This window comes from Nilaparvata lugens, chromosome 3, assembly GCF_014356525.2.
Source record: "Nilaparvata lugens isolate BPH chromosome 3, ASM1435652v1, whole genome shotgun sequence".
NCBI classification, from domain to species: Eukaryota; Metazoa; Arthropoda; class Insecta; order Hemiptera; family Delphacidae; genus Nilaparvata; species Nilaparvata lugens.
In genome coordinates this window covers 10,519,787-10,535,534 of record NC_052506.1, presented here as the reverse complement: position 1 = coordinate 10,535,534, position 15,748 = coordinate 10,519,787, and the positions used below count along the sequence as shown (strand labels likewise).

At 33.0% G+C, this 15,748-nt stretch overlaps 1 protein-coding gene across 1 annotated transcript; it reads left to right on the top strand.

The window, feature by feature from the left end:
• Positions 1–5,111: 5,111 nt before the first annotated feature.
• On the top strand, positions 5,112–15,527 carry LOC111048114. Its single transcript, XM_039425350.1, has 3 exons — positions 5,112–5,184; positions 6,151–6,327; positions 15,286–15,527. The coding sequence occupies exons 2-3, from the start codon at positions 6,192–6,194 to the stop codon at positions 15,486–15,488; spliced, it is 339 nt and encodes a 112-aa protein (XP_039281284.1). The 5' UTR covers positions 5,112–5,184; positions 6,151–6,191; the 3' UTR covers positions 15,489–15,527.
• Positions 15,528–15,748: the final 221 nt, after the last annotated feature.

The following is a 15,748-nucleotide window of genomic DNA, read 5'->3' as shown; positions in this document are numbered from 1 at the left end:
GGATAGTGCTACCTGCTTTGTCAAGTGATAGACAAGTATAGCAACACCAATGTTAATTAAATACTGCCATTATGACGTGGACCTCACTATAGCAGGTAACTCTTGCTCTGCAAGGGTCTAATTAAAAATTTGACGTACTGAAATCTTGAATAACTTAAAATAGGCGTACTAACCATCCTCGGTAAATTAAGAAACTATATGCAAAATCACAAGTTAATCAGTTGAGTAGTTGAGAAGTGATGATGCGTCATTCGTGAATTTGCTATCCAGTACGTGTATAAGCCAGTTCTTTCCTTCATTATATTATAGATGTATCATCACAAACTGTACAAAAATCTATCTGACAAAATAACGCAAAATCTATAATTAAAAGGTAATTTCAACTTGATAAGGTAATTTGTAAAATCAATAGAGTTGAAATATTGTTTCAAAGAATCAACTATTGGAAAAATCTATTAAGAAATCTCTTAGTCTATGAAAATTGTTTTTTTCTAGAAATCACCGTCTATGGTATGTATATCTCGAGGAAGGAATCGTTGTTCATTTATTCTATTTATTTATTTAGTCATAGACAAAAGTTACAATCCAGGCAAAAACAACAGACATTCCCCCAAAACTGCTTTTATTCTGTTATTATCTTGACCACAATTTCTTTTTCCTCCACCTACTGTCCAAAGTACTTACTTTACTCCCTGAAACCTAATACTAAAGTGTCACTTTTTCGCTCTCGGTAGTAAAAAACAGAAAAACTCCCTAGGGAGGAAAAGTGACTCCATTCAAATAACATGGGAAGCATCTCTATTTTAAAAACTTACATTTGAAATATGTTAGAAGGTCTAAGCTCAGATAAGGAAGCATAATAGAGGTGTCTGTCATTGAATCAACTGAATTCAATACCACAACCAGAAATTTTATCAACTCATGAAATATATGTTTGTATGATATTTATTATATACTTACTATTAGTAGACGATAAAAATTTATACAAATTTTAAAATATTTTATTCTATTCAAAATACCAGCCATCATATTATATTTTTCATCTGCAATTCAAATCTGAACCGCGTGATCTGGAGTCAGCCATTTTTGATAGCCGCTCAGCTGATAATTGTTATAACTTTTACCGATAGATAGCGCAATCGGCAGTGCCAATCAGACGATCGGGATTTACGTTTTAGATTTTAGGTTATGTTGTTAGTAAACATTGTCACTAATAACGTAAGTTATTAAAATGATTTGATTTGCTGTTTCTATAAAAAAATGTCTATGGAGGAAAAATGTTGTGTACATCACGAGCGAAAAATACTTTTTCTCCCTCAGGAAAATTGTTGCCCTCGGCTTCGCCTCGGGCTTCAAACTTTTTCCCACAGGGAGAAAAAGTCGTACTTTTCACTCTAGATATACAAATAACCATTGTGCAGCACTGAAACTGGTGTAAATAACATAGAAATACTTATCTTGATAATGCTGGACGTTTCAGAATAGTGAAAATCTGTTAGGTTGTTCCCAAAATGAATGAATGAATAATGCATTTATTGCCAATTACAAGAAATATTTTTACAAATAAAATAATAATTTAATTACAATAGTTTTTGGCGTGACTGGAAAAGAAGCCTTGAGCTCCAGCCACGAGTTCCAAAAATAAGAAAACATCTTTCAATCTAATAACAGCAGTACAAATGTTACAATAATTCTGTTGATAGATGATAACTTATGGATGTTGAATTTTATCAATAATCAAGTACTTGATAAACATAATATAGATGCACAGAAAAATAATAATAGGAAAATAGCATGCAAAATAATAATACAATTAAAATTCACAAACTGTTAAAAAAATAACTGGCTAACAATATGGTTAACTGGAATTTATTATAGGTACATATTAGCATAGAGAAACAATAGCATAAGTAGATATCCCATGGTATAGGGAATTTATGTCGCAACTTTTACTGTTATCTCAAGCCGATTACTGTCGATTATTGTAAATTTTTACTGTTTTGTTGGGATGATAGTGTATGAACGGCACAATTTGAGAGACTACCAGCGTCACACAGCTGCATAGGAGAGAACTACGTGAACTATCGGCTTGAGATAACAGTAAAAGATGCGACATAAACGCCCTATACCATGCGATATCCACTCATGCTATCGTTTCTCTATGATATTAGCAAGTTATAATGCAAATTCATTACATAGAGCTACGTGAATGATACTGTTACTAATAAATTAACCAATTAACTGAAATAACTCGGAGAGTGAAAACATGTTGTTCATAATTTGAAGGTTTTCATTAACATTCAATACTTGATATGTTCGAATAATGAATTTGATTTATAGGTTGGATAACACGATCTCTAGATGTTTTTCATAATTGAACGGAAACGTTAATTTGCAGCCTCACTTAGTTCATGACTCTGCCAACTCTCTCATCTGCCTAAAGTTTCTGACAAGGAAAATGAAACGTTCAACAGTTGGTAGAAAAGTTGAACAAATTTACACAACTATACATTAAGCTCAGTCTCCTAAACGTCTCATTGTACAATTCCGGTGAAATTTCTTCAAAGTTTTGTAATAAGTAACAATATATTTTTCGAGTGTTATCCGTAATTAGAAGAGTTTCTGTTTCAAAGCTCTTGCTGAACTTTACTTCTTCCTGAGTCTGAACATCTTACTTTGTTCAGCTTGGCTGCACATTTTCCTCGACTCTGGTTCTTGTCGTGAATGGTAAGTACTTGTCTTGAAGCTTACCTACTTCCGAACCTCACTTTTCCAGAGGAAACTCTTAGGAGTCTAAGACTCTCGAATTACTAGAATTAGTTTCGATCGTACTTGTTGAGAGAACATCGTTTATTTCCAGTTTAAACTACTAGAAAATCTAAAATCTTAACGTCTCTGCAAAATATGTGGATCAATTACACAATCTAACTATTATTACCCCACTTGTATAAATAAAAATCTGGTGTGGCGCACTCACACAACTTTCCTTGCCGTTATGAAAATTGATCACCTGACGCTAGTGTTCACGCGCATCTCAAGTCTACTTATAAGCAAAGATCTGAGTCAGCTGGTGACAGGACAATAACGCTGGAGAAACACAAGGTTTGCTATCTCTTCATAGTGAATCATTTAATAGAATCAACAGTTGCCAATAGTTTGCAATATTGGATAATCACATTTTCTCGAATTTAGAGCTTATTTTCAATTTTAGGTGAAAATGTTATCGAACATTAATTGTAGAGATTTTCATGCTCAATCTTTTCCACTTGATTTTTTTTTGTTTAAATTGTAACCGAAGCCTGATAATTGGGAATCTAAAATCAAACTTTGCATAGATGGGGTGGAGCTCCTGAAATTTTTACAGATATGGGACTTGTGGCAGTTGATTGAGCTTATCAATGACTATTTCATGTATAAATTTGATCAAAATCGTTGGAGCCGTTTTCGAGAAAATCACGAAAAACCCTTTTTTTGACAACATTTTCGCCATTTTAGCCGCCATCTTGAATTGCATTTGATCGAAAATGTTTGTGTTGGATCCTTATATTGTAAGGACCCTAAGTTCCAAATTTCAAGTCATTCCGTTAATTGGGAGATGAGATATCGTGTACTGTACACAGACGCACATACACTCATATACACACACACACACACACACACACACACACACACACACACACACACACACACACACACACACACACACACACACACACACACACACACACACATACATACATACATACCAATACCCAAAAAACAGTTTTTTGGACTCAGGGGACCTTGAATCGTATAGTGGGGTACCTTAATTTTTTCGGAAAGCAATACTTTCCTTACCTATGGTATAGGGCAAGGAAAGTAAAAATATAAATCTGAGTACCCTTTTCAAATGATTCTGTCACGACATGTTTAGGCTACTAATGCCATTTTAAAACATGTGACAAAATAATTTAAAAGGTAATAATTAGTAATTTAGAACCTATTATGAAATCTTTTACAAGGTTTTCCATGCTTTGTTGGATTGTGCTACTTATATTAAACCATCTAATTACTAATTTAATTAATGATTACTAAAGTAAAGTAATACCAAAAGTAAAGTAATACCAAAAGTAAAGTAATCTAATTACTAATTTCCCAAAGAAACTTTTTCTTGATAACGACAATTTAATAAAATCAACAGATGAATAAATAAACAGCTTCTGCATCTACGATTTACTTCTATAATTTAACTTCCAAATTCAAATTCTGTATTAACTCTTTCAGCAATATTCTATTACAAAACTGTAATAACTCTCCTCTTCAACTTTTCATGTTCCGGCTACTAATGTCATTTTAAAACATGTCGTAACAAAATCATTTAAAAAGGGTTCTCAGATTTATATTTTTATTTACATTCAAAGGTATAAGCCATCAAACATTTATAGTTTTAAAAACAATAAAGGGTTCAATTCTACTCTGTTTATGGAGTTGTAAAATGTTCAGAAACTTGGTTCAAATGAACTTGACTAGTTTGTATAAAATGAGTTCGGACTTTACCTCTAGACTGAAAGTTGAGACTTGCGACTTCAGTGAATCGTACGCTACTTTATTGAATATTCAATGCCCAAGATTCTCTTTGAAGCCTTACAGTACTAAATTGTGAATAATGGTGGTTGAAATCATGAATAGATTTACAATTTAGCATATCTGCTATTCAACGCTTTCTAGATAACTTCATAAATACATTAAACTCCAGTTGTAGTTCACATTGGTACCGTTCTCTCATGTAAATCAATCCAATTCTTCCCATTTATGGAATTGATCAATCGACGAACTTCTTCTCTCTTCACCAACATTGTAGTGCTGTTATTCTATTGGAAATTACCTTGAACCTCTCGTTTATAAAGCCAATCCAGTTTGTCTATGGATCATTTAGATTGAAAGTCTGTTCTTGTTCATTTTCAGTGAACTCGTCTATAAAGATTGTAGGTTTTTCAAAATATTTGAATCTCATACAGCGATCCGTTCATTCTACTGTTTGCATTATATGAGTTTATAATATTGAACACTGGAATCTCATTCACAATCCATATTGCAATCCGTTCATTCTACTGTCTTTATTACATGAGTTTATAATATTGAACATTGGAGATTCAAAACTCCCATCCAAGAATCAAATACTTGTTGTTCGGACACTTCTATAAGGTAAGATACTTTTCAATATCAAAATCATTACTTTTTTCTGTTGACACTTTCCATACAACCTGAGTTCAATGATAACTGAAGATATCGTAATTATTGGTGACGAAAAACATCAAAATTTCATCATAGTATCAGTATATTTCATGGTTTGACAACCATGAAGATGGCGGACCTGCCGAAAGATCTCGTTGTCATAGTAAGGCTAGGCACACACCAGTTAGTCAAGACAAGACAAGACATGATCAGACACAATACTTCACATAGTTGTCTATGAAGACATGTCTAATTGCAATGACTAATCAGTGTGTGTTGCGTCATAAGCAGCTATGTGAAGTATTGTGTCTGATCATGTCTTGTCTTGCCTTGTCAAACTGGTGTGTGCCTAGCCTTAGTCAATAAACTCATTTATTGAAAAATCAGACTGCAAGTCGTTCTTTTTGATAAACAGAAAAAGTGTTTAATAAGAAATATGCTTATGAGAGATTAAGTACCTTACATGTAACAATTCCAATAATTCTTCACTGAATCAGGAAAGTTGAAATTATTCGAAAAAAAACATTGAATTGCAACACCAATTATTTTCCCATTTGATATCATCGATAATACTATTATTTACCTTTTTCCACTTCAAATCATCCAACTAAGCTACCATTCCCTTTTCAAGTTGCATTGGATTGTTAAAAATAAACTTTATCAAGTACCATGTGAATTATGACTCCTATTATTCTACTGTATTCAACATGAACAAAGTTTATTAATGAATATATTAGTCAATAAAATTCAGTTTACATCATTGAAGATTAAGTGTAAACATAACTTATATTTGGACAATTTCTATCTAAATTTGGGAAAGGAACAGTTTTGGGCTTTGAGCCTGTTGTTCCTATCCCAATCATTCATAGTTGAGAATGATATTGTGAAATTTCTTTCTTGAAAAGTCCTGCCTAATGTTGTTTACTCAATTTCTAGATTTTCATCAGGATAAAAAGGCATTGTAAGTGACTGCAGGTATGAAGTGGTTGATACTGAATTCAGCTATAGTAGCTTTCTATTTATGTACAACATCAATTGTGGAAGTGAATACCAAAAAACCATACAAGATCAAAATGCTGGAACTAAATGGGACTCAAATCTCCAATTCTATTGGTGAGTTAATAATAGAATAGAATTTTATTCTATTTATTTTATTTTTATAATGAGAATTGGAACCGTTTTGGGCTTATAAGCCTGTGGTACTTTTCTGTAAGTTGGTTAATTCTGGATAATTAAATAAATAAAAATTATTATTATTTTCTAAGCTAGAAACATATCATAGCCAAACGTCTCTTGATAGTATGATGCGAAATTTTCATAAGTTTTTCTTTGAATAAATGGAGAAAAGTATGATGGATCAGATTTGAAGGCCCTCCGTTCATATTTTCTATTTTTAAATTAGTATGAAGAATCTATGATAATTTATATTGTATTTCCAATAATGGAATTATTTATGTTATTTTTGTATGAAACCATATCAGTTCATTATAAACGATAATTTTTATTTGAAACCATCAAACTATTTATCTTAAAAAGCTAACCTAATGAATAAATAAATATTATAAAAATATTATTAAGTAGGAATGCTATTGAACTGCCTGAAATGTTCTCTATAGTGAAAATTCCAAGTCTATGGAAACAAGATGCTCGTTTAGCAAATCAAGTTCTCAATAATTGATATCATCTCACTTTTTTCATTCCAATCTCATTCGTTTCGAAATGTTGTTTTTCCTTCAATCTCTAAAATCTTCTTCTAAAGCTCTGCACACAGACATCGATTTTTGTTAGTACGATGTTTTGTCCTTATAAACTCTATTGGAGTAAACAGATGATGTTTGCCAAGTTCCTTTAATTTGATAGAATTCATAAGGACGGCAAAATATCGTACGAACAAAAATTGATGTGTGTTCAGCTAGCCTAAGGGAATCTCCACAAAAAAGCTATATACGAATCTTATCAGTTTTTTCTTCTCATGCATTGCAGTATTATTTGAAAATGTACATAGTTTCATAATAGGATATATTTTAATCATGGTTCATATCCAAAATTAAAAACTCAAATTCAATGTGAATTTATATGAATGCTTACCTCTATGAATATCCTTATCCTGCTTAATTTTTATACAACAGTCTTGACAGTCAGCTGTCACCAGTATAGTTTAAGGCTGTGCAAAGGCTAAAAATAAACTTTTTTTCTCGTGATATTTGTATATCATCAAGCTATCAAAATGTAAAAGTTTTCTCAGAAAAACATTTTTTTTCTGATCATTACTTTTTGAGATATGAGCTCCTAAAGTATAAATTTTTGGGACAGAACATTTCAAATTCGGTAAGAGATAAATCCATGAGATTTAGAGGATAGATTCTTCATGGTATTGTTGAGCTAGTGAAACAAAAATTTCCTGAAAATATCAATTTTCAAGATAGTTATTCAATTTACTAAAAATAACTTTTAGTTGAGTTTTTTTTGGTAAATTGAATAACTTTTCCAAAAATTGATATTTTCCGAAAATTTTTGTTTTACTAGATCAACAATACCACGAAGAATTCATCCTCTAAATCTCATGGATTTATATCGTACCGAATTTGAAATGTTCTGTCCCAAAAATTCAAACTTCAGTCGCTCTTATCTCAAAAAGTAATGATGTTTTCATTAGAAAACTTTTCCACTTTGATAGCTTGATGATATACAAATCGAAAATCTTTGAGAACTATCACGAGTAGAAAGTTTATTTTTAGCCTTTGGACAGCCTTAAACAACAACAGATCAATCCATTAATGAGGGTATATTGGAAATGCAGATGAAATATTCTATTCTCTTCTTGCCTCCATCAATCTATCCTATTAAATCACTTTTTGCTTTTGGAAAAAAACGACTAGCAGTATTTTACAATAAATGAATAAATCACTCACTGGACAACGAGATCTTTCGGCAGTTCCGCCCCATCTTCTTGGTTGACAACCAGATAGGTTGACAACCAGACTTGGTTGACAACCAAGAAGATGGCGGAACTGCCGAAAGATCTCGTTGTCCAGTGAGTGATTTATTCATTTATTGTAAAATATCTGACTGCTAGTCGTTTTTTCCAAAAGCAAAAAGTGATTTAATAATAAGCAGTTCGTGATGGAAAACAACATTGAAGAATTCTATCCTATTAGTCATACAAGTTGTATCAGAACACTCAATTCACATGGGCTACCTTATTAAGTATATACTTTTTATTAAGTTGTATCAGCTATCCTCCTTACAGAAAATTTTATTTCTAAAGGTACAGACGATGATCTCTTAAGAGAGATTATTTCCTCAGGAGATTGGTTGTTGAACTTTGACCTCAAAAGTTTATCGAAAATGGTGGCAACCTTCCACGACTGGCTGCCCGATGCCCTGGACTTCTACCTCAAAGCTCATTCTTTGTTTTTGAAAGTTATCACGTTTACGTTTGCATTTGCACAATTTCTATCTGTCAAGTCCAATAAATAATTGTAATACGTGATTCGTGTGGTATTTCATTCAATCAGTATAATATAGGAAATATTTTGGTCTACCAATATCATTTATGTCTTGGTTAATCTATAACATAATTGACCGAGCAAGTGAGGTCTAAGATTCAAGTCGACGGTTTGGCATTTCTCTTAATGTTTAAATGTTTGAATGCTCAAATGTTTATATGTTTAAATGTTTAAATGTTTGAATGTTTAAATGTTGCGCATTTACGGCGAAACGCGGTAATAGATTCTCATGAAATTTGACAGGTATGTTCCTTTTTTAATTGCTCGTCGACGTATATACAAGGTTTTGGAAATTTTGCATTTCAATGATAATATAAAAGGAAAAAGTAGCCTCCTTCATACGCCAATATTAGAGTAAAAATCAGACTATAGAATAATTATTCATCATAAATCAGCTGACAAGTGATTACACTGATGTGTAGTGAAGCCAGTCAATTACTGTCTTCCCGTAAGGTCTATAGTTTCAATCAGGTATTTGTGGATGAGAATACTGCGTGAGGTCTACTGTTCACAGAACTACCAGTTGAGGAAAGAGTTGGCTTATACACGTACGGGTTAGGAAATTCATGAATGACGCATCATCACGTCTGAACTACTGGACTGATTAGCTTGAAATTTTGCATAAAGATTCTTAATTTACCGAGGATGGTTATGGGCCTGTTGAAAATTCTTCAAGATTTCAGTAGGTCAAGTTTTCAGTTTGTCAAGTTTCTAATTAGACCCTAACGAGCACGGGTAACCTGATAATCATACATTTATAATATTCCATTAAAATGAGCATATTATTCAATAAGCTGTCAAATAGTCATAAACATTAAGTATGCAAGAAACATAATTAACATGTATGCATGTTGAAACATAAATTACAAACATAAAACATACTTAAAGTATAAATCAGAAAACATTTATTAAAAACTATTGCTGATACATCAAACCATACCGGTACGTCAAACTTCTCAAGTCATGGGCGAGAAATTCTTCAATTGAATAAAATGCTTGTTTTTTCAGCCAGTATGATACAGTAAGCGCAAATACTTTATATGGCAGGTTTCTGATTGATTGAGGTAGTTTATTGAACAAAATATATTGCTGATACTTGTGACTTCTGTGTGACTTGTGTAGCCTGATACTTGGAGTTACTAGGTTTTCTCGGTGTCTGGTCTGATACTCATGTTGATGGCTATGTCTATGGAAAAATTTCATATTTTTTTTTACATATATTAAATTGACATAGATATACATAGATGGAAGGGTCATTATATTCAAATCTATGAAGCTGTTCCTACATGTTTCCTGACTCTTCAAACCAGCAATACAACGAATAGCTCTTTTTTGCCATACAAATGCTTTTTTCACCTCACTACTATTACCCCAAAGTCTAAGACCATAGTTTAGTTGCGAGTGGAACAAACCATAATAAGTAAGAATCAAAGTATCACAACTAACGCAGGATTTTAGTTTTCTTAAGAGAAAAATGACTCTTGATAGCTTTTTGCATAAGTGCTCAATGTGACTACACCAGCTTAATTTACTATCCAATACAATGCCTAATAGTTTGACAGGTTTCATACATGTTTGGTGGATATCGTTTAAGTTATTTCTAAGTGTGAAAATTATATTTTCTGTCTTCCCCTCATTGAGAACCATGCAATTCGCACTATACCACTCTTTACAACTTGCAATTGATGCATCTAAACTGTCCACCACATTGTCTACACTCTTGTTGGCACTAAGAATGGTGGTTTCATCAGCATATAGCACAGAAAAACAAGGTACATTATCATTAAAATCATTAACAAAGACCAAAAACAGAAAAGGTCCAAGGACTGAACCTTGCGGCACTCCAGCCAATACTTTCTTTGCTTCAGATCTTTCATCATTAAGTTTAACAATTTGATATCTATTGCTAAGGTAGTCTTCGATCAATTTAAGCTCTTTGTTTCTGACCCCATAGTATTCAAGCTTCCTACAGAGAATATTATGTGGTATAATGTCGAAAGCCTTACTCAAGTCTAGCATTTTTCCCCCTACAACCATTCTCTTTTCAAACTCATCCAGGATGAAGTTGACTAGTTTTTCAACGGCCATTGCAGTTGAACAGTCAGGTCTGAAACCAAATTGGTTTACATTCAGCAATTTGTTGATTGAGAAGTATTCGTACATTTGATAGAAAATACAGGCCTCAATTATTTTGCTTATGATAGGTACAATTGCTATTGGCCTGTAATTTTCTGGTAATTCTCGATCACCTTTCTTGAAGATTGGGCTGAGCAATGATAGTTTCAAACAATCGGGGAATTGACCAGTGAGTAAGACTATATTTATCATCAGAGTTAATGGTGTCAAAATTGATTCAATTATATTTTTTAAAATAAAATTCGATAGACCAAAACAGTCTTCACTTTTTGAGGAGCTTAAATTATTCACAATGGATATCACAGTTTCAGGTTTGACCACTTTGAATGAGAATTCAAGAGTGCTGCTATTAATACCCTCAGCAAACTTAAAATTATGCAATAGTTCAGCATAGGTCACCGAAGATTGGTTTAGATCTTTGGATACAGTATTTGGCACATTAACAAAGAAGTCATTGAGTATGTCTGGTGAAATATTAATTTTTTGAGGAGCTGAGTCATTTCCTATTTCCTTCTTTACAATTTTCCATGCTGCTCTACTCCTATTAGAGGATTTACAGATAACATCATCATTTGCCATAATTTTCGCTCTATCAATAGCTATACAATATTGTTTTTTGTAATTCTTAAATATAACTTTGGCATTTTCAGTATTAGTTATCTTCCAAACATTATACAGCATCATTAGGTGCTCCCTCATGAGCTTTAATTCAGGCGTGTACCAGTTTTTCTGACTAGATTTAGACTTTGGCTTATAATTAATTACAGGACAGTGTATATCAAAATAGGACTTTAAAACATTAATAAACATAGACATCACAGAATTGTATCACAGACATTGCATATGTATGACCAGTTATAACTAGAGAGACATTTTTTGTAGTTATTAAGCCTATTAGTTGTAATGAGACGTCTTTTATGGATTTCTGTCTCATTGTTATTATTTTTAAAATTTCTGACAATATCTACGGAGAGATCAGCAAATATACCTGCATGGTCTGATATCAGATCCTGATCATACAGTTTACACTCAATACGTTCGGACTTGACACATGTATATATATTGTCCAAGCTTGCTTTTCCTCTTGTTGGTAGGGAGTGCACGTTATACAGATTAAAGGATCTCATGACATTTAAAAATTGTTGGATTTCAGGTCTATGTAATTCAAGAATGTTAAGATTAAAGTCTCCAGCAATTGCAATGAAAGAGTAGGATTTCTCAGTGATATAATTTAAAACTTCTTCTAGCTTGCTGAGAAAGTCCTGAATATTGGAGTCCGGTGTTCTGTATACACTTATTATTATACCTTTATTGTGGACGAGTTTTATGGCTGATATTTCGAAAACCTTCTCTACGCAAAAGTTACTAACATTCATAGAACTATATTTGATTGAGTTTTTGACTAATATGGATGAGCCACCATGTGTGAGTGGGGGAGACCTGCAGTACGAGGCAGCTAGGGTGAAACCACTTGGAACATAAAGTTTAATTTCATCATTACTAAGCCAATGCTCATTGATACACACAACATCAGTAGAATTATCTGATAAGATTAGCTCTAGTTGATTTAGTTTGGATCTTAGAGAACAAATATTTATTAAAAACATTTTTATTTTCTTCAGATTTGTTGTTTTGCTTTTGTTTGTTTCTAAGCTAGGATAACCCTTGTTGTTTGGATTCATACAATCACTATCACTTCTACTTGATCTTATTTCATCAGATTGTGCCCTAAAAAATGATTGACGTTATTGTGTTTCAAGGGGATTGGGTCAAGAACTAGTTCCGTTGTGTTGGCTAGCTGATGCACCAATTCTAAAATCTTTTGAGAGACAAACTTTTTGCCTAAAGAGTTCAAATGAAGGCCATTGATGTATGGAATCTTCTTCCTATATTCGTTATATTAACAAATGAAACATTTTTAAATTTTTTGCAAAGAATGAAGTTCTCGTTGTTTGCTCTCTGGACTTCCTTGTTGATCGCAGACCATCTCGGCAGGTCATGCCTATGAGGCACCGAGAACACCAGCACATGACCTCCACGTCGGCTCTGCAGGTCGCGTAGTTTACTTCTAAGCGCAGATTGTAGCTCCTTCCTCTCATTGCAGGCTATATCGTTTGTGCCGGCAAGAAAAACAAGCACATCGTTGGCGTTCACCTCACCAGTCTCCTTCACCACCTCCTGAATCCTGCTCCAGGTTTAATCATGCTTGAGAGTGTATGATTCTCATCTCTGAAATGTTTATAGACATCTCTCCCTTGGCTATCAGCGTAAAACTGAATATTGAAAGTCCGAGTTCTAGTAGACCTTTTTTGCTGCGTTTGAGAAACAGGCGCCGCAGACTCGCGTGTCCGCGTTCTGTTCACAGTAACTCTGTTTGCAGGCAAAGCGAAACGCGAATCACTCCTCCCCAACACTATCTCGGATGCTGGTTGAGATAAGGGTGGAAATTCACTATCTGATTTCAGAAGACGAATAATTTCATTTTTTGTTGCTAGTTCCTGTCTCAATGTAGCCTGACTCGTTTTCATAGTTTTTATTTCCGATTTAAGGGATTCTATTTCTTTATCAGTTAATTCTTCGCAATGCAGAGAATCTTCAAAATCAAGTTTTCTTTTGTTTTTCTCTACTTCTAAGGAGGTTACTAACAACTTATTTTCCTCAGCCATATCCCTGAGATATTGTTGTAAGTCGTTATTTACCTTCATGGCCGCGTCGTATTTGTTGAAAAGGGACGTAATTACAGGCACCAAATCTATTATTGCTTCGCTTGAATACTTATCACATATCACTGATAAAATCCCATGAACCGCTACTGCCAATTCCGCTACATCTTGGTTAATTAGGTCGTCCTTCATATTATTTAGACTTTGATGTATGTGACTACTCGCCTTGTCACATTCATTCCGGGTCCTAGTCATTCTATCCCTTGGTAAGAATCACGATCTCAAGTGATGAGAAAGAAATAAAAGGATAGATAAGATAGGAAATGAAGGAAACGCCAAGAGAGCTATCAAGGCATTGGATGAGATGAGGTAGCTCCTGAAAAGAAAGGCATGAGAAAAGGTGAAATGAAATGAAAGGAAAAGCACGGTGATTCTGTTCGCTAAAAGCAAATTAGTACCTAAATAAAACTTTTATTCAATATTTATTTTAATTCTGCAGTAGGCCTAGCTGATATCATTAGATGGGCCAAGTCCTGTAATCTTTCATTCAGTTCGAAATATAAACAAAGCAAAACTAAGAGATAAGAACACTCTCACCCAGCTGTAGCAGACGTACTTCGAATTGTATTGTGTATATAGATATTGTTGTATTGTGTTGAGTACAAAGTCCAAACTGCTATCTTCTGAACATTTCGGCTCTTCTGTACCAAACCTAACCTCACCTTTGAATATTATGGATTAAAATCACTATAACTTATAAATTATCCAATAAACAAATCTGATACTTATGCATAATATCAACAGCACACTATCACAACGAACTGGTCACAGTTTTGGTAATTCAACTTCCTGGAACAATCAAGATCGACTTCAAAACACAGAGCTAACAAGAACACAACTTTCCACTACAAGCGCTTATCTCAATCCCAAATTCAGTTTTAGTTCATCAGAGATTGACAATGGTGTAACAACCGAAACCGGTCTTTCTACTTTTAATAAAATCTGTGGTTTTTGATAATATCTTAGTCTTTTTATTTAATATGAATAATTACCACAATATCTACTTTTAAACTATACAAAAAGGGAACAACTAATAACAGCACTTAGGTTATTCCATCAATATTTTTACGAACCATCTCAATCTAACAACCTAAAAATGTTGAAAATGTGAGTGTTAAACCTAATCCTGTATTCTAATATTATTAAATAATATTCTAATAATATTTAATAATATTCTATATTGATATATCAATAAATAATATTCTATTATTATTATTATTTAATATAATAGAATATTATTAGACCTTATTAGATCTATTATTAGATTAGACCTTATTGGATCTATTATTAGACCTAATATTACTAGACCTGTCGATATAGAGAGTGTGTGATCTTGGCGTGAACCAGGCTCATTAAACGGATTGCTTTGTGGTTGATTGGTTCTCTCCCAACTAGTGATAATCGAATATAAGAATTTACATTTCCAATAGAATAATTTATAAACTACGTTAATAAACTGATCCTATATGAATTCGATCTCATTTATTAATAAATAGTATGCTTCATAATAATCCAGATAAGGGGCTGGGATGATTTGCTGTTAATATGAATAATTCATGCGTGGCCCTGGTTTAATCAGTAGTGGCTCCCCTCTCCGTCGATCTAATTGTCGCAAATGGAAATGCTATTGTTCAATTAATCAAGCCTGTTGAATTGGTATGCCGTTGCAATGCTGATTATGTGTGTTTTTCATTGGTTGCTAGGTGATCAGGATTATGAACCGGATCTAGAGGATATCATCGACCGAATTTTCAGAAGTTACCTCACCATACTCACGTCGCAGTTCAAAAACATGCCTTCCATTGCCGAAAAAGTTTTCCTTTTCGTGTCGGCCATTTTTGAATCATTGAAGACCTATATGGAGGGTTACAAATTCATGAAAGACCTCCTCAAAAGTCCGTCTTGAAGTTGAATAATATCAGTACTCAATAAAACATTTATTTGACTTAGTGTTCAAGTTATTGTCTTTACAATAATAATAATAATAATGATAATAATAATAATAATAATGATGATGATGATGATGATATCATAATAATAATATAATGATGATGATGATGATGATAATCATAATAATAATAATAATTTCAATTTCAATTTATTTCATTTAAGTTACATAGTATCATATACATACAGTGTTTTGTTGCTCCTCTAGCTTAGAGCTAA

What these genes read in the sequence shown, in the direction of transcription:
- LOC111048114 (XM_039425350.1), top strand. Translation starts at nt 6,192, where the DNA reads ATGAAGTGGTTGATACTGAATTCAGCTATAGTAGCTTTCTATTTATGT. An exon ending in TCAAATCTCCAATTCTATTG is followed by an intron (nt 6,328 to 15,285) that starts GTGAGTTAATAA and finishes ATTGGTTGCTAG; the next exon opens with GTGATCAGGATTATGAACCG.